A 20,094-nucleotide genomic window follows, 5' to 3' on the forward strand; every position below is an offset into this window, starting at 1 on the left:
ATTTTATTATCACGATTGGTCTCTAAATGATATAGAATGATGATCGCTTCACTTCTCCCTTTTCAGTGACGCGACAATTATCTCTTTGTACGTTTGGCATCGTCGATTAATATCTGTCGTACAAACGAAAATTATAATTACTTTATCGGTAATGATATTAAATTATTAGCGCATCCCTTCGGTAACGTACAGAGAATTTTCTTTAATCTGTTTATCGGCTTAAATGCACTTTATCCCTTTATCATACAGCGTGATCTCGGTATATTCGCTCACTGCATTTAAACAAATATTTTGGCATGTTTTATTTATTTTATATATTGTATTAAAAATACACAATGGATAATATTTTTGTATAATTAAAGCATATTAAGAGGAAACTGAAATAAAAACGTGCTCCGTTGTTTAATTGCGAGAAGTCAATATTACTTAGCGTAATATATGTCGTGACTGTGTCGTCGGCTCGTTAATATCACTCGTATGCATGGTCTGGAGACTTCGTGTCCTTAAGTACTTGGCCAACTTCCTGACGACGAACGTTGTTGTCGTTGTACGAGCTTTACCGAGCCTTATCGCGCGAGCGACCCGGCTACGCCCAGTCTTATAATCCGGAACACGGCATATAATAGCCCGGTAAACACGAATCGCAATAACTTCATCGTACCAATGTTGCACGGCGTGGTGAGGTGTTGCAAGTGACACGCGAGATGAAACGATACTCTCGTCTGTTCGTCGCCATTAATACAAACTTTCACCACGAGTCTTCGCGAGTTTGTAACTCAACAACTCGACGATGTAAAATCGCAAAATCTTGCCTTCGTATTTCGCTTAATTTCCCGAAATTTTGAACAGCTAAAGATCAATTCGAATTAATAAGGACGGCCGGAACTCTGACAGATTGGCGCCCTCATCTAAGCGGAATTAAAATTATCGATAATACTACAATTATATTATATGTCATCTTACTATAGAAAATAAAATTTTTTATTGCGCATTTTATCAGTTTGAAAATAATTTCATGGATTAATGACATTTTTATGATTAAAATGATACCAAACACGGATATTATTTAATTAGAATATAATCTACCGCTCTGTTTTACCTCTTGTGTTTCGATCTCGCACACTCGCAAATGCACGAAAGCATTTTTTACAGATTTTGTAAATCTTTTTTACTAAGCTTCTAAAGTCATTTTCAAAAGTTTACTAATATTTTGTTATGTTATTTCAATCGCGGGCGTTATATCTTAACTTTTATATTAAATAAATATTGTTACGACGTAACTGTAATTTTTTAATTTTTTATTATTTTTACATGAAATTATTAGCCCCCGCGTGTTGTTTTTAATAGGTACTTTAATTGTAGACAAGGATTTATCAATCCTCGTAGCCAACAAAAAAAAGATTTTCAAAATCTGTAATATTCATGTTCTGTCGGTAATTTTGGATCCCTTTAATCGCCCAGATATCTCGCGTAGAAAACTGAAAACAGCGAAAAAGAGAATAGAGCGGCGGATCGATTTCCCGCTGAGGTAGGATCCACAATTTCAAAGATTGAACTTGAGGAGTGAGGGAGAGAAAGAAAGAAAGAGAGCAGGTGCTATTTACGCGATATATCCCGTATATATCGGAAGCGCTCGGTGAAAACACTTGGGTGTAAAAACAGAGTTAGCGACGTAATCCGGTCGCCACCATCCCCATCCACGCGCCGTTCGTGCTCTCGTCTCTTCTTCTGCACCCTCCCCGTCGCCCTCGTCTTGCTCTTTCGTGGGGAGAACGTCGTTGATGGGGTGTACTGAGAGAGAGTCGGCAGGGACCGTAACGGGCCGGATTCAGGCTCTCTTCCTGTCTTAGTGGTGTGGCGTTACCATGGTAACAGACTGTAAGCCGCTTAACCCTCTCCCTCCTCTTTCCTCTCTTTCCCCTGAACAGCTCTGCTCTCCCCTTTGCTGTAGTCTCCTCCTCTTCCGAACTCGACGGAATCCTCGTGGCACCGAGTCAACCCAACCCGCAGTGATACTCGTGGCAGAACGGGTGGTAGTAAATGTCGTTTTCCCTTCCCCGTCTCTCCACCCTACCCCTTCTCGTCACCCCTCTCCCCGCAGTTCTCTGCGATCGAGCACGTTCTCGCACCCTTGTCGGTAACGAGCGGGCGAGAAGTCCCTCGATTCGGCGGAGAGAATATCTGTCATCGAGCGATCGCTCCTTCAGAGATGTATCCCAAACCGAGAGGAGGGATGACGACGATTAGCGTGATGGAATATCGTGAGAAAGATGGTGGAAGTAAGGTAGCTGTTAATCCTCGTCGTGTGAGAAGGGGAAGGAATTTGCAGTCAGAAATTTTGGCGACAAAGACGGCGGATTCTGCTTGACATCTCGCAATTTATTCAAATCAGTGTAGGGGTGAGATGTTACGAATGAAGAAACACCGATCAAGAGTTTGCGAGAGAACAAAGGAAAGAATGGCGAGAGACATTCTGCTAAATTGAAAGCGAGGCGGACAAACCTTTTCAGTGACACGCAACATACTCGTTATAATATTGCGGAAAAAAAATCAATGACGGATGCGTTTTGTCTTTGTGTTTTAAAGGGATACCGAAGTACCGACCGAGTTCTAACCTAACAAAACAATATATTTATTTAATATAAAAGTTGCAATTTATATACATAAAATAAAATAGGTTTTCCCCTCTCAGAATTGCATGAAAGAATATTTGTGAACTTTTAGAAATGAGCTTAGAAAAAAAGTATTCCTATAAAAACAAATGTGCTGCACAACATTTATTTTCAAAGAAATATTTTTTTCTAGGCTTCTAAGCTCATTTCTATAAGTTCACAAATATTCTTTCATGCAATTCTGAGAGGGGAAAACCTATTTTATTTTATGTATATAAATTGCAACTTTTATATTAAGTAAATATATTGTTTTGTTAGGTTAGAACTCGGTCGGTACTTCGGTATCCCCTTAACGACGAGCATGACGTGTATTGTCGCCATACTTACCAAAAAAGTTATTTTCAAAAGTTGTTAACATTTTTTGAGCGGATACCAAAGCATGGAAATCGAATTACAAAGAATGAAAAGTGCATGCGAAAAGAAGTTTGATTCCAGTTTTGAAGATGGAAAAAATAATAGAGAAGAAAGAAATGCAAAAATGGTGAGAGAAAGAAGGAATGAATAAAGATGGATAATAAAGATAGTCAGGAAAAAAGAGAAATTGCAGTAGCGCGAAGATATCTGCACTTCACTGATAAGAATTCAATAACGAACAGCTTATCCGCTCAAGATGAGGTAGGGTATCATCTGGCATTATCTCTTTGTTATTTTCTCATTTTAATTAATCAATTATCTAATTCTCACTCGTTAATTTTTATCAGTTAAATCAAGACGACCCTGATATTTGCCTTAATAAAATTTCTTAAACTTCTTTGCATCTAAAATAACGTGTTTGAGAGGAAATAATACTATTCACATTCCACATTCATCGTATGTTTTTTTTATTTTGAAAGAAATGTCAGAAAAGAGGAGATGGCCAAAACTTAAATGGAACAAATGTTAAATGAGTAATTTTTATTTGAATCAGTTGTTTGGAAAATCTGACGGGCTATCAAAATGTAAAAACAAATTTAAACTTACTGTTCGGAAATTAAAATAATTATTTAAAAGAGAGATACATATTTAGAGAAAGAGTTGACTATATGTAAAACGTAAAAAGTTTTAAACTGCATAAACTGTCCTTTTTTTATTTTCAAAAAATTTATCTTGATATTTTATAACAACTATTGTGAAATCATAACGTTTTTTGCATTCAAATGATTTTGATTATCCCATCAACTGTATTTAACTTTACGGCACAACAACCGGATATCGAAATGTCAACGCTTTATGCGATAGCGCAAGATTGTAACTTTATATGCAGTGTTTATATGCAACGCAATGTCATGCTAGAAGCATAGAAAACAATGTCATGAAAATGCAATATATTCTGAAATGCATCACATTGGTGTCAAGAATGTTGCCCTATAACACTGTTTAATTAAACCACGAAGTTGCGCGTGGCATATTTTTACATAATAAAAGGTATGGATCAAATTAAACATTTCTGCATCCGCTAATTGAGAAATGTTGAATTAATAAAACATATTAAATAACGTGGAATCATTTTTAGATTTTTTAAAGTATAAAAAATATATATATATATTTTTTTTTTATTGCATCCAAGAAGATAATTTTATTTCTTTCGCTCTCCATCTTATATCTTTGCTTTTTTAAATTTATATTAGTATCTTAGGATATTTATTTGAAATCCACGATATTTTTCCACCGTTATTCCAGCTTAAATTACACAGCTTAAGTTAAAATTTAACTGCTTAAGTTAAAGCTGAAATTATAGTTTAATATCTTGAGTACGCTTGCTGGATACTTTTGTAATAAAAGCATTTCTTCACTTTATTTATTATTACGTGGCAATATATATTTTTGTTATGTTTTGTTAAGTTTGCAATATAATCATGTCAAAATTAAAATTATTTTTACTTTGTCGATTTGCTGCTTTACCGGTTGCGTAAATAGCGATTAATTGTCGCTTGTCTAATTAACGAATGCCGTTTGCACACAACGGCCGACGATATTTTATTACCAGTTTGCTCGTCGCTCTTTGCCGTAAATCCTAATTATTATTACCATTACCGCGACGTAACACGCATTGCATTTTATCCTTCATCATTTTCGCGTAAAATCAGAAATTCGAGAAAAAAATTGTTACGATCGTTTGATCGAGTGATTTTGTCGATGATAATCGTCATTTGTTAAGATCGGCAATTTCTACTAAATGAAATTAATAACAATTAGCCATTTCGTAATTATTAAATGCTCTTTTTCCTTTTTCCATCTTCTTAAGTCATTAACAGCTGTGCTACTTGGCTCACGTAAGTTTTTTCTAACCGAGATCACTGAAAATTGGCAACTGTGCTATGTCATTACTTGAAAAAAATGAATAGATTTTTTTGAAATTTAAATGTTAATTTAAATTGATTGACATAAGTCCAGATGAGAGAACACTCGTGGTTTTATATATCACTGCCTTTGCGTGCCATATACACTCGGTGATACTTACTCCCTTTCTTGTCTACTTTTTGCCGCCCGCCTCGCAATTAATCTCCCACGAAGTCGATCATGCTCGGCCGACCTCCCTGGCGGGTCACGTCAACACGAGCACGACCTCCGACCCTGCGAGGAATTATGAGGTACGCTCGTTACCACGAGCACGAGAAAGAGAATGCACGTGTGCAGAGACGACGGGATCGCTCGTTAATCTTCGCTCGATAACGCCTCTCTCACGATGAACGTATGAAACGTACACGTTATCGAAAATTTGTTATCGCAAATTACGTATGAGACATGCATATGGGATCTAATTAAATGGCATTCGAGTTGATTGAATTTCCATTCATGACACTAAGGTGCATTGTGACATATTCTATTTTTAAAACAACATATACATATATATATATATATTTTTTTTTTAATCTTTACAAACGTAATCACTTTGACAAATCTCGGTATGATTTATGTCAAAAGTATGTATGATTGCTCTATCACGTCATGTCGATCATCAGGGCCAAGGGAACACATGTCTATACATTTTAAGTTGAATTTTATGTAAGCGAATAATTTCACACGGGCGCTGACCTCTTTTGCTCTCTTTCAGGTTTGCAGCCTGCCAGCACCAAAGCTCAGCCAACCTCGATTGGCAAGTCCCACCGACCTAGTTCCGGTGTTCTACCTCAGGGTCATACCCCGGGACCTGGACCGGGCTCGCAGCAGAATAGCAGGAGCTTCGCTGCCGCCTTGAGGAACCTGGCTAAGCAAGCGGGCCCTGCACCTCAGGAAGAGGAACCCCGTGCCAGTCCAAAGAACCGGGCGCCACCGCCTTTGGTCAGAGGTCCTTCTCCTGCCAAGGTGAGTAATTGCAGCGGTCTACTTTATTCTTTTCTCGGCCTTCCTCGGCACAGAAGTGCATCCGCTTTTGGCCCAACAATGGCACCCTCGACCTCAAATCCCTTATGATCAGAATAATAAGCGAACGCTTAGATACATGCGAACTTGCTTGAGAAAAATCGTTACATGTGATATCGTAAGAATCGCTACATGTTATTTTGAATTTGTCTTTGGGCTTGGGACGTGGACAATACATTTTTTTTCTCTTACCGTTGGGTCGACGAAGAATGTTGTAAATAAATATAAAAGAGAGCAGACACGAGAGGGAAGAGGGTGCATATATTTACGTCCTTACTGGAATTTTTCCAATTTTTTACTGCTGCTGATGAAATGAAATTTATTTTATATTACGATAAGTTTTATTATTTACGATAAATATGGGAGATTTCTAAAATCATGCGTCTTCTATAAATTATATACACTATCAAAAAAAAAAAAATTAAAGGTCCACTTTCTTCCATATAAAAAAAGATCAATTTTCAAGTAGTTGCAACTTTCTTAAAAATAATCGGAATAAGATCAATAAAAAAGCGTTTCAAAGCTCGAAGTTTCTAGTTTTAAAATCTTTAAATGACGTTCAATTCTTTCTATTTGTTACAAAATTACATTGTAAGAAAGCCACGTCTGTCGATTGAACAAATTTTTTAAAAGTTTGTCCAAGAATACCGAATAAAAAAAAATCCTAGATTTCACGTGATTGTACAATAATTATTAATTTAAGTTTTTGAAATGTACAGAAAAAAAGTTAACACTTTGGTCTTTTGTACGTAAGTAACTGGAATGCTTTTTACTTGTGAATGTTGTAGAGTTTATGAAAATTTTAACGTTTTTTCGTTAACTTTCATTGATTTAAATAAAAAGAGATAAAACTTATAAAGCAATTTTTTACTTGATTTTTAAGTAACAATTACGCTTTAAAATAAATAATGATTGAAAGAACAATAGGAGCATTTTAAAGTGCTACCTTTTCTCTTTAAATTGCTTTTTTAATGATTATTGTACGATCATTTTTTCACTAGTTATAAGCATTCAAAGTCAGCTTGATTTTGCTTTAATAATGAATATCTCGGCGAAGAAAATCATAGAACACTTGTTAAACAAAGAAATTAAAGCTAAAACTTTGCTCTTTAACATCCAATTAAGCAAATCGTGCTAGGATTTTTTTTAATTCGGTATTCTTGGACAAACTTTTGAAAAATTTGTTCAATTGACGAACGTCGCTTTTTAACAATGTAATTTTTGTAACGAATAGAAAGAATTGAAAATTATTTAAAGATTCTAAAAACTTCAAGCTTTGAAACGCTTTTTTATTGATCTTATTCTGAATTACAAATTACACGGAAAAAATATTCAAGAATGCATACTATTGAAATAAATTTTTTTTGATTAATTTAAAGTGGAAAACTTTAACAGAAAGGTAATCAGAAGCTTAATACTCCGCTTTAATATTAAAAATTAAAAGATTCTGGTACTATATAGACTTCTCGTTCAATTATTACGATAAAAATGAAATCGGACAGAAACCGTAAGACATCTTGTGTTTTATGTGATTATGTGCTCGTTTCGAATTCACGCGATTTTAAAGAATAATTGCTGGAAATAGGGAGTTTGCATTAAAAAAAATACATTTTTTTATAGATATAATTTAAATATTATTATAAATTTATTTATAAGAAAATTTTAAATTTTAATCAATAGAAAGGTATTAAAAAATTAAATTAAAATTTAATAAAATTTAAATTGTGAGAAAACTATGTTGATTGGTTGGAGTGCGTGACGTCACAGGGCAATAGTTTCAAACATTTGTTTTCTGTATTGCGATATTCAGTCATTCTTGATCTCGAGGTACAAAGAAAAACAATTTATTAGGTGTTTTAATTGTTGTACTTTTACATAGAGGTACAAAACAGGTTTTGTACGTGTTACCTTTGCCCATTTTCACAATAACTGGATTTTAATAAATAAAAATAGTGTATTGTCACTGTATATATTGGTTAGGTTTGAGGAGACGTTATTTCACGCTGTTTAGCGCTATTAGCGTCTTCCCGAATACAGATATTGCACTGTGACGTCACATCGCGTTCGGGAGGACTCGGTCGTTTCCGGATCGTATTCGACAATTTCAAATAATGTAATTTTTATTATTGATTTTCTCACTTAATTTGCATTAAAAATTACGAAAAAAATAATTACATTTAAAACTATATATAAGTTATAAAATGCAATTATTTTTCAAAATCATGCAAACTCCTTATTAACGTCATGGCCAAAAGCGGAATTCCCTGAGCGGGATAAAGTTACTGATGCCAACCGACACGGAAAGAAAAGAGAATGTTTTGGAAGGCATGCGAATCAAACGGCTTCGCAAGATTGCGGAGTGTCAAAGGCTCAAAGGTAGATCGAAAATGCAGCCAATCTCGGTAACGAAATGAAAAAGGTGCTTACTCTGGCGGAAAGCGAATAAGGTAGCTCAATCTCTGATAATCGGAGAGATCAAAGACCCTTTTTCTTTACTCGATTGTATCGCCGATGCTATTGCATTGCAAATGCGAGACTTCTCTAAGCCTGAGACTTTTATTGACAATCTGGATTAAGTATCCTCTAATTAAACGCGAATATATTTCCCTTTTTATTTACAACCGAAAAACGTAAAATGTTAATTGATGTTGTTACGATTTAAAAATATACGTATGCGCTAAACGAATCTGTTTACTAAATTAAATTTTATTAGCAGAAATAATTCTTTTTTTATTATAAAAATAAAATCATGAAAATAAAAATCGAATGACATTACGTTAACTTGGAAAGCTTAAAATCATATCCGGCTGATCTTTTTAACTCTAAGAGATGCGTTCTATTTTAAATTGCGAATTTTTTCTCCACGAATCTATATATTTGCACATAAATGCCATTTTTTTTAATTCAACTACAACTTGATACGCAAAGATGGTTAATATTTATCTGTAATGACAAATAAATTGCTTCGTCTTCTCGGTGTACACACGTTTTTCCTATAAATTTCTACGGCGTAATCATCGGAGCGGCAACTCATTGCATGAATGCGTTATAACGCTTTTGGCAATAAACTGCTAGAACCATTTGTAACTTGTTTAAGTGGCGGAAGATACTATAAGTTGAAGAAAATTTCAGGCAATTTACATTGCTCCGCGCGTCTTCCATGAAATCGGCTTAAATTATTTTTATATTAATTCTTATTAACATAAAATATAAAATTACATATTAATTATATATTAAATATACAATTATATATTATATATATATTAATAAATATGAAATTAATATATTATTTTTATATTAAGATTTTTATATTAACTCTAAGAGATGCGTTCTATTTTAAATTGCGAATTTTTTCTCCACGAATCTATATATTTGCACATAAATGCCATTTTTTTTAATTCAACTATAACTTGATACGCAAAGTGTATATAATTTGGTATTTTTTAAATTACAAAAAAATACACTAATTAATTTTATTGATTAAACCGATCAATTATTGCGATAATGAGAAACTAATTCTCTCACGTGTATTGGATTGACTGAAAAATATCATTAAATTTACTTTTATAGGAACGATCGACGCACGAACGAAGACCCGAGGAGATTCCCTCCTTGTACACGACAACTGCCAGACCCGTTGAAACCAGCAAGCACAGTGTAACTGCCGCGGCTTCCGAATTGCTGGCCCGTTCCGGTTTTCAGCCATACCGGCCCGAGCATCATCCGGCCCATCCACCGGCATTTGCCTTGGATCCCGCGACCTATAGCGCCTATCATCCCAGTCTGTATCCACCGCCGCATCTACAGCACGCTTATAGGTAAGCAATGATGTTGCTTTTTTTCATCTTGACATTTTTTAAGAGAGGAAAGCAGGAATTTTACCATGTTTTTTTATTATTAATTTCCATAGAGATCTTTTATTCGCATCTATTAAAAGGTTGACTATAAAGTTTAAAAAATTGCGTGCTTTTTTTGTAATCTCAGATTAGAGGAGCAGTTATATCTGGAACGGTGCGGAATGATAAGACCACCTTTGTTTCCTGGACTGCCATCGTATCCTCTATACGGATTAAGATACAGTCCAGACATGCTTCCTCCACCACCCGCTTCGCTAGGTCTTATGTCTCCCGTGATGCATGAACGGTAAGTGAGAGATACAGAAAGAAAAAGAGAGAAAGAGAGCTGGTGAAAAGGAGAGGAGGGAGGGGGGCTCAACGAAGTCAGGAATGCCGAATTCTTTATTAACATTGCGGTACGATTCTCTCATTTTTCAGACTGAAACTGGAGGAGGAGCATAGGCTGCGGCAAGCACGGGAGCAGGCTGCGTTGCGAGAGGAGGAGGAAAGGAGAAGAGCAGCGAGAAGTTCTGCTCCCGCTGCCCCGGTACCCGCGCCTGCACCTGCATCTGCCGATACTGCAGGTGAGCGAGTCGCTCCACCCCCCACTGCCTTTCATTAAAAAAAAAAAAAAAAAAAAAAAAAGAAAGAAAAGAAAAGAAAAAAGAAAGAAAGAAAGAGAGAAAGAGAGAAAGCGTCGGTCAAAGCGCGATCGTTCGTTAAGAAGACGCGCAAGATCTTTTTTTTTATTTCCCTCCTTTTTTTTCCCCCGCTGCGAAACTTTTTTTTGCGGCGGCCATGGTTGCCGTGATACGTCGTGCGAATTGTCAAGTTTTTCTCATTCGGCCATATCCAGTTTATAAGCTACGTAGCATCTTCATGGATCGACGATATCTGCAAACGCGTTGCCACGACACGTTGTTTGCCTCGCGCACGTTGTTTCGTGTAATTTTAGTCCCCGAGATCTCGAATTCGCCAAGTGAGATTGTACTCCCAGCGGCGGTTGCGTCGCTGATTTGAACGACCTGTACTGCGAGCCAAAGTTCTTCAAAGTAGATAGACGGACTGGCGGCGCGAGCGAGGAGAAGTTGTAGAAATATAACTGTGACCCAGTGAGAGAATTTCGAAAAGAAAGAACAAATAACATACTACGCTTCTAATTTTAATCTAGATTTAACAAGAGTCACACATATAGTTATATTCGTTTCTTACAAAAGTAGCGTTGGTATCTTTTAGATAAGCACGCGATTTGATGCCCGAGCAGGTCTAAAGATGGATAAAAGTACACACTGCCAGCGAATGTTTGAACGTTTAAATAACGAATGCGAATTTTTGAAAGAATTTGAAAAAAAAAACGAATGCGAATAAAACGTATATTAACGGTTCTGCCAGGACGGTGCATCAAAAGGAAAATTTCAAATAATAAATTTAATTTTCCATTCGCTTTGTGTTCGTTGTCGTTCGCTCGGTATATATCTACTTTAACACAATATTGCTCTTCGGCTCGATACTCACCGAATTATCAAAAAGTGGACTTAGCGACAAAAAAAAAATATTTACCCATTCTAGTTTCGATTTAGGATACGAACAAATTACAATTCAATTTTGCCGAGACCCGATTTAGCTGTTTTCTTTTATCTATTTACCGAACCGAAGTCAGACTTATCTGCTGCTGTCGTCTTCTCTTAATATCATATCAACAAATAAGTCGGCCTTCGGTCGGCTATTCATCTGTTATGTATACGACCTGTTATGTATTCTTCGTATAGACATTTCAAATCATTTTCTGTAGTATTCAAATGTGAAACTACACTCTTAGTGTACGACGACAGGTTGGTTATGTAGTTAATTGTTTTTTGTAGTTGATAACACAGCGAAACTTAAACATAAGAGTGCACGCCTTTAAAGGAAAAGGGCTAGCTTTTTGTTGACTTTTGACATTACACAAAAAAAAAAAAAATTACGACTTACAAGATGTGTCTAGTGATACAATTAACAAATTATACAGTATATCTTGTATATTAAATGGAGATGACTACTGTTATATACAATAAATAATTTTTTTTAGAGATTATTTTTAATTTTTTCTTGACACAGCAAGTTATATTCTTTTTATATTCGTTATTGTTAAGATATAAGTAAAATATCAATAAGACAAAAAGGTGCATTGACTTTATGATTTGAAGAGTCCATTTTTATATATTTGTGTCTATTAGGTGTTATAAATTAGACAATTTTTATTTAGAATTGTTAAATTTATTGCAGAATATGCTTTTGATGACGATTATTAATATGATGGATACATTGCACGCATTTAAATGTTTATATCATTTCAAGGCGTGCGACTTTTAGGTAGGTGTTCGTGCGTGAATCTGCAATTTAATGGACTGTAATGATTTAAGTATTGAGTGTTTTTTTCATCAGGCGCAATGCACTCTTGCGTTAGTTCCCGCAACTGTTTTAGAAATTTTCCAATTAACCAATTAATGTCAACATATAGTTTCCCTTAATTGTATAGTAAACATGTTGCTCCTCATACTCTGACTGAATCAAGCGATGTATATATAAACTTTATTATAAATGTTCTTTTATCAAAATTATACCATTTTTATATAATTTATTATGTAAACATGTATATTTGGACTATAAATGAAAATAAAACTTGCAAGAAATGTGATTGAAATTTTAATGGACTTGAAATTCTCTTGACCCTCGAATCATTTTCTGAAACAGTTTTGGGGAAGATTCGGTAACTCATAGTCCGATTATTTGAATATCCATTTTATTGCAATTAATATTATGAAAAAAAATACGCGCTCGCTACTGTTAACACTAGAGCAACGGTGATAGCGACTACCCCGGTTAGTTTAGAAAGATAATTGGTTTTCTTCATTTTATTTTTTATTTTTTTCTTTAGCTTTATTGAAAATATAACAGTAATCATCCCCAATACTTCGAAGCGAATATATTAAGTATCTTCTTATAGGGGACTGGAATAATTAAACGAAAGCAAGGTAAGTTGGAATAGAGATGGATGGATCGATACGGAAATAATTCGTAAAATTTTATGTTACATACATCATCATTATATACATGTGTACGTTAATTGCGTAAGTTGTTTCAATTTATTAAATGCGTAATAATCCACAATAAATTTATTGCGACAATTAATTGAAAATACTATTAAAGGCCAATATATAATTCAATTAATATGCGTAAATTATAGCGAAACGTAAATGAACCCCATAAGATTGAGACCATAAAATAATTATGAACATTTTTTTCTTAAGCCTTCTCCTCGCGCGCAAACTTGTCTCAAAATTTAACAGGACATTTAAATGTAATGATAAACGCAACTATCTTTTACATTCGATATGTGCTGAAAAGATCGACAAAGTCTCAAGACTTTCTAATTATATAAAATTGCAAAATCTGGCTATAGCAATATGTTATGTTTCCTTTATTTAAAAAATAATTCTCGTACATCTCTTTTTTTATACCTATTTCAAAAAAGTTATTTTATATTTTAAGTTAAAAATAATAAAAAAAGAAACTTACAACATATCGCCATGGCCAAGACTTTTTCTACTGTAGAGTGGAAGATCACCAAGCACTGTGTTCGGGATTTGTTCCAGCTAGGAAGCCGACCATAACGGCTCAGATGCATAGCGAGCGGGACCGAGAACGTGACAGTAGAGAACGACAAAGCAGTAGTGGCGGTGGTGGTGGTGGTGGTAACAATAGCAGTGGCGGGAGCACGGCTAACAGCAACACTGGTAACAATAGTTGCAACAACACTAGTAGCACCAACAACGCCAATAGCAACGGGCCCGCTGTCACCATCAGTAGCAATCATCATCAATCTCGAAAAGAAGAGCAACAATCTGTCGCTCCACCAATTGCACCGCCACCACCAGCATCTTCCGATCCAACGGCAGCAGCAGCAGCATCAGCATCAGCAGCAGCTTCCATTTACCATCCTCGTTTACCATCCTTTCCCAATCCAGCTGCGCCCATTGGACCGTCCTTGGGTTCCACTTCCATATGCTCCGCTAGCTCTGCGTCTATTCCACCCTCTTTGGGTTCCACTTTACCTACTCTGAATCTTGGACCGCCACCACCTCCGACAGCTATAAGTTCGGCACCGATTGGTCCACCGCCTATGCCCTCTATCCCGTCTTTGACGCCGGGTGTGATAGGACCACCGCCGCTATCCCTAGGCATATCTCTTACGCCTATTATCTCTATTCCCTCTCTCCACTTACCCCCCGTGCCGTCAAGTACCATTCATTCTAGTCAACATGCAGCCACGATAATGAGCAGCGCGACTACTACAGTCACCAGTTCCATTTACCACCAGCAACAACAGCAACATCAACAACAACCTCCATTGCAACAACATCAACAGCGCACGAACAGCACGAGCAGTACGACGATTACGAGTTCTCTGTCTAATGCGATGACGACACATGTCGCCCCGACGCCGCCAAGTTCTTCGTCGACGTTAAACTCGATAAATCATATAGCTCGCAAATCCCCACCTATATCTCACGGTGTTCATGGCGTGTCGAGAAGCAAGGAACCATTATCAACAATTACGACAACAGCGGGGACATTGCCTACGACAATGCCTACGACGGCAATCATAACTACTACGACAATGAATACTGCAACAACCTCGCAGCCGGCTTTTGTCAGACCTTTTGAGGATTCGTTTCGCTCCTCCTCGACGAAAACCCAACAGAGGCAACCCATAATGAATAGTCATAATCACAGTATAGTCAATCAGATCGGTCATCATGAGCCGATATCCTTGAAGTCTTCGTCTTCGATGACAACGATTACTTCTCAAGCTGTGGGTAATCAAGTGATACAGGAAAATAATTCCTCAACGATGGATAGCAAGCCTATAAACAGCCAGCAAGCCTTCTCCCAACCGATTCCGTATCCACCACAACAACAGTATCATCATCCACATATATCCGTCTCGCACGTGCCAAGTCTCTATAAACCGCCGCACTTTTCATCATCATCATCATCATCTTCCTCGCCACATCAACAGCATCATTCTCAGTCCAAACTCAATGTACCAATGATAAATACCAGCAACAATAATCACGGCAACAGCGGCACGAATGTCGTGACTAATTCGAATGGCACAAAACAAAATGCGCATCTCAATGTCAGCGAGTCTCATCAAACAATGACGGCAATTCAACGAAACGACAGTATTACTACCAACTGCGTTTCTAATGAAAAAGCAATGAGCAATAGCACTTTCAGCGTTAATAATAAAGTTACTAACAGTAGTAAAATTGCGAATCACACCAGCGCGCATCATAAAAATAACTCGGATGCCGCAGCGAAGGATAACAAGCTGAATGCAGATGAGAAAAATGCGAGCGAAAGTCCGATTAGGCAGCCGCAGTTGTCGAATCAGAATCACGTTGCCACGAATTCGCTCCAGGAAAAAAGCTCGATTTCACATCTGCCTTTTGAGCAGCAAGAAAAGGTGTTGCCATCTTTTCACCCGGTAAACTACACTGTCGGCGAAAAGGAGTGCAAAAATGATATTGATTGTAGTAAAACGCAATGCGATCAAAATAATGTCTTGTCCACATTACCGTTTCAATCGAGCTTTAAGTTCAGTATAAATGACATTGCGCAAAAGCCTATGGATACGACACAGCTGATGCAGAGCATCAAGTCCGAGGAAGTGTTGCGCACTTGTCAGAATGTCTCCAATGTGCTTCTGCAAATCCCGAGATATCAGGAGAAGCTTCTGAATTTCTCGACAAGCAACAACGAACTGAAGACGACTGCGTTTTGCTTTACTGACAAGTGCAATAATTTAACTGAGATTTCCGTGAAGTGCGAACCAGCGGTGCTGAATGTACCTGACCTCAGTAAGACTTTAGTCAAGCAGGATGTAATCACCAGCAGCAGCGAAAAGTTCTTCCTGGTGCCTGAAATGCAGAAAGAGCTCACGTCATCTCTTGATTTAGCCGAAAAGAGGCGTAAGCGGAGAAGGGAAAAGAACACGAGCGTAACATGTAGTTCCGATTCGGAGGGCGAGGAGGAAACCAAAGATGTGGATCTTTGGATCACGAAAGGTCCGCCGGCTAAACTACAATATTCGGAAGACAAATTGACCTTTCTAGCCATGTTTGGATTGACTACGCTGACTATTAGGAACGGTAAGAGGCTAATAGAATGTTATTATTATTGCCAGCAATGCTTTTTACATTTTGATTCGGTAAATATAAATCCTTATTATTTCTCTACAGAGATAGAACTGTGTAAGGTTGAGAAAAGGTACAGATTGAATCCCGATCCACCAGAACTACCTCTGGAAGCAGAGCCTGTAATAGAATCTGTCTTACCGATTCCGCGTGAGCATCCGGACGTTTTACTTCACACGCCAGATTTTGAGCCGAAAGTTGGCTTTCTCAGGACCATAGGCCTCGATATTATGCCTCCGAATAAAAGAGACGGTAAATATAATATTAATTAAATTTTGATTATGTAGCTATGCATACAAATGCAGTAACATTTTTTTATATCTGTTATGTAATAATCGATTGTAATGTACAGAATTTTATAAATAATGCAATTTTTATACTATTTATATATAAATAGCATAATAAATAAAACAATTATTTCAATTGTAATTTATAATTACAGAGGCAGAAGTGACATGGCAGTACGTTTTAGCAGATCGCAAGAAACGGAAAAGTGCAAACTCCGTTACTGCCTACTGTGAAAGAATCGCCAAAGTTTACTCTAAGAATCCTCCAGCTTTACCAAAACCACCTCAAAAAATGCGTCTTCTGGATAGAATTAAAGTTAAACCGATCTCGGAACGTCCACCACCGCTACCACCCTTAGTTCCGAACATAGTTCCAGTGTATTATCCTACTTTGCCTATGCCTGGTGAGAATGGCGTAAAGCAACATTGTAAAACTATAGATATCAGTGAGAGTACTGACGAAATAGGTGAAAGGAAAGAGAAGCCGAGGTGGACTGGAATCGAGGATGTTATGTTTGCTTATAAGGAATATCTAAAAGGTAAATTTTTTATTATATGTATAGACATGATACTCTGATATGACATACGTAATAACACTGTATACATTTTTTTGTAATATATTTTAGAGAAGGCACTGGAGAGAAAAATTCTGACAAGTGAAACATCGAAACTGATAGCACAGTACAACAGTTTGCATTCCGAAGCTGTTCAATTAGAACGGAAAATCTATGAACTCCTGTCCGCCAGAACAGCTCTTGAGTCCGAGAAGCGAATGCTCAGTGACAAAATCGAAAGGATCAACGCACTTGTTAGGAATCTTAGATAGCGTTACGTAACGCACAACACGGAAACTCATTCATCTGTGATATTATCAGCGGGTTAAGGGCCGTTAGCGCGTAATACCTACTATTAAACATAAAACGTAGATAAGTAATGGTTAAGGAAAAACTCTTGAGTGACCAAATGTACAGCGTAATATTCATATTATTTTATGGATTTTATTATATAGTATTCTTTTATTATACCATCGGCGATTGATCGGGAAAGCAGAAACTTCGGCTGGTTTTACAGGAACCAATGATTGCATCATTCAGTTTACTGTACAATTGTTAAATATTATTTTTACGCACATCACCAAACGTTGGCGAGCGCGTCGATTTTCAATCATAAATATGAAGTCATATCAATCGTACGAGAATATGTATAAAGTTAATTGTACAAATCAAATTGTATCCCATCCGCGTGGAAAGACAGTTTTTACGACTGCAAACAAAACGACAAAGGCTTTCTAGTTTCACACAACTAACGGCTCTTATACTCCGAGCATAAATAATTGTAATTTATGTGTATTATAATATTTTAATGGAGAAGAAATAGACAAATGGTGTATAACTTATTTTATTCAGCGTAATGTGGACTTTTATGTCGAGTACTTGAAAAAAAAAAAAAAAAAACAATGATATATCATGCAATTTGTATATCGATCGATTGATAAAATTAAATTAATGATTAAAAAAAGAGGACATTATATAAGATTGAAGAATGATCGAAGGATCGAAGAATGACATCGACTATATCGGACTGGCAGAGTGTCAAAAAATCGCTCGCATCCAACAATGACTATGTCTTTATTTTTTACGTTTAATATAATAGCGCGTATAGTGAAACGAATTTACTCGATAGAAACCAGATTATGTACAATCGGAAGATTGCGGGCATTGCAAATCTCTGGACATAAAAAGGGAAATTTTTAAAGGGTAGAATATTTTATGCAAGTTTTACGTTTTAATTTAAATCAATATCAACGACACGAGAACTCTAGTCTACAGACATGTTTAGACTATACGGAGAAAATTGCGCAATTGATACGCATAAAATCAGAGTAGCAAGCAATCCTTCCTTTCGAATATCCATACCATTTATCGTAATGAGCACAAAAGGCCAGTGAAAAAATGAGATGGAGCGTTAATAACATTATGTAATGACTGCGGTACTTAGATATAATGTGACTTAATTTTTAAAGAAAGAAAAACGAAATTGTGAGACTTTGCGCGGAGCACATTCCAGAAAATGTTTATTACCCGACATTAACATTCCAATACCAGTCATTTCATCGAAACAATCGGACCTTGAACTCGACACAAGTTGAGTGGCAAATAAAATTTGGAAAAAAGAAAACCAATTGTATTATATATTGGTTTTTTTTTGTTTGTCAAATCCATGTCACGTAGCTGCGCTCTATTTTTCACATTCGCAGTGTAACTTTAAAACTTATCGTTCTCTGCTCTCTGAGTGCATCATTTTGTCGACACATTGTACGTTGTAGGTATACCATTCGCTCGCATGTTGCGCGCGATAAAACTATCATTTATAATTTCGCCGTTTTGTTCATTGAGTGCCTAACATTTCTCCTTACATTTGTACATACCATTATTTTTATGTATTATGTAACAAAAAGGGACCGCGCCGGTCTCAGTCAACAAGCCAGAACAAGAGCCTAGGAGTAAATTGTTGAAAATATGAACTTGCGGAGTGTTTTTTTTTTTCCATATTCTTCATCATTCAAGCATCTAATTACAAAAAATCCAATCTTTAATAAATAAACTATATCTATTAAAATTTTAACGTTATTACATTTGAAACTATCGTTTTTTTATTTTTACAAAATATTACGAAATGTATAAGAACTTTTTTTTAATCACAATACTTATCTTTAATAATATATTTTTGTCAAATTATATTTCTTTTATTTATCGCAAATTTAATGTGTATTGAATTTACTAGATGCATTATAGGTTTCAAATAATATATATATATATATATATATGAGATACAAATTTTAAATTAAAAATTTTTTAAATATCGTTCAATTTTTAATTTTATGCACAACGTTGTACATATTATTTGATGATTAGCTTTACTGCTACTACCATTGAAAAATGAACTCACTCAATGATTGGTGTATGTTCGTGTACTATCATTATATTGCAAAATAGCGTTATTCTCATTGTCTCTTTGGTCTCGCGGTACTATCAACATGATTTGTAAATTACGTTTTAGGTAGAGATATTCATACTTTTCATATGTAGCCTCGATGAAGTCATGCATATTTCTTCGTGAAACTTTTTTACATATTCTTTACGAAAATTGAAAAAATGCTAAAGAGTTAGATTTTGCAATTTGCTTTTAAAAATTTATAATAAATAAAATACGAGCTAGTAGCAAACTATCTCTGAACCATGACTGCTGCAAATTTATTGAGATTTTATTTTGATTTTTTTTACAATTCTTTAACACCAACACGAAAGATTATGAATATCATAATTTTATCGTAATTTTTTTTATTTTTTAGCCATAATACAAAAACTATGATACAAATCCGTAATTTTATCGGTCGATAAAGCTCTTCTATCGACAGGGATCTAAAGTCGTCTATATTACCGACCAAAATCTAATTTAACATATATACAAATTTTAGAATTTATATATACAAAATAAGATAATAGGTTTCCACTAGGAATTGTATAAAAAAATTAGTGAATTTGTAGAAATGAGCTTAGAAGCCTAGTAGAAAACAATTTATTGCACATTTTCTACATCAAAATGTTTTTTACTAGGTTCTTCTAAGCTCATTCATTTTTACAAGTTAATAAATATTATTTTATGCAATTCCTAATGGAAATTCATCTTATTTTGTACATATAAATTGCAAAAG

The 20,094-nt window shown here is 35.7% G+C and overlaps 1 protein-coding gene across 2 annotated transcripts in view; it reads left to right on the top strand.

Annotated features, from left to right (window-relative positions):
* Px (MAP7 domain-containg protein plexus) overlaps window positions 1–18,903 on the top strand; it is a 110,532-nt gene extending 91,629 nt beyond the window's left edge. For both annotated transcript variants that reach the window (XM_072893948.1, XM_072893947.1), the window contains exons 9-16: window positions 5,707–5,957; window positions 9,585–9,832; window positions 9,999–10,157; window positions 10,289–10,434; window positions 13,486–16,047; window positions 16,138–16,344; window positions 16,535–16,918; window positions 17,006–18,903. In XM_072893948.1, the coding sequence (XP_072750049.1) occupies window positions 5,707–5,957; window positions 9,585–9,832; window positions 9,999–10,157; window positions 10,289–10,434; window positions 13,486–16,047; window positions 16,138–16,344; window positions 16,535–16,918; window positions 17,006–17,205 (4,157 nt within the window). In that variant the 3' untranslated portion in view covers window positions 17,206–18,903. The remainder of the gene's footprint in view (window positions 1–5,706; window positions 5,958–9,584; window positions 9,833–9,998; window positions 10,158–10,288; window positions 10,435–13,485; window positions 16,048–16,137; window positions 16,345–16,534; window positions 16,919–17,005) is intronic.
* Window positions 18,904–20,094: the final 1,191 nt, after the last annotated feature.

This window comes from Anoplolepis gracilipes, chromosome 6 (assembly GCF_047496725.1).
Source record: "Anoplolepis gracilipes chromosome 6, ASM4749672v1, whole genome shotgun sequence".
Classification (NCBI taxonomy): domain Eukaryota; kingdom Metazoa; phylum Arthropoda; class Insecta; order Hymenoptera; family Formicidae; genus Anoplolepis; species Anoplolepis gracilipes.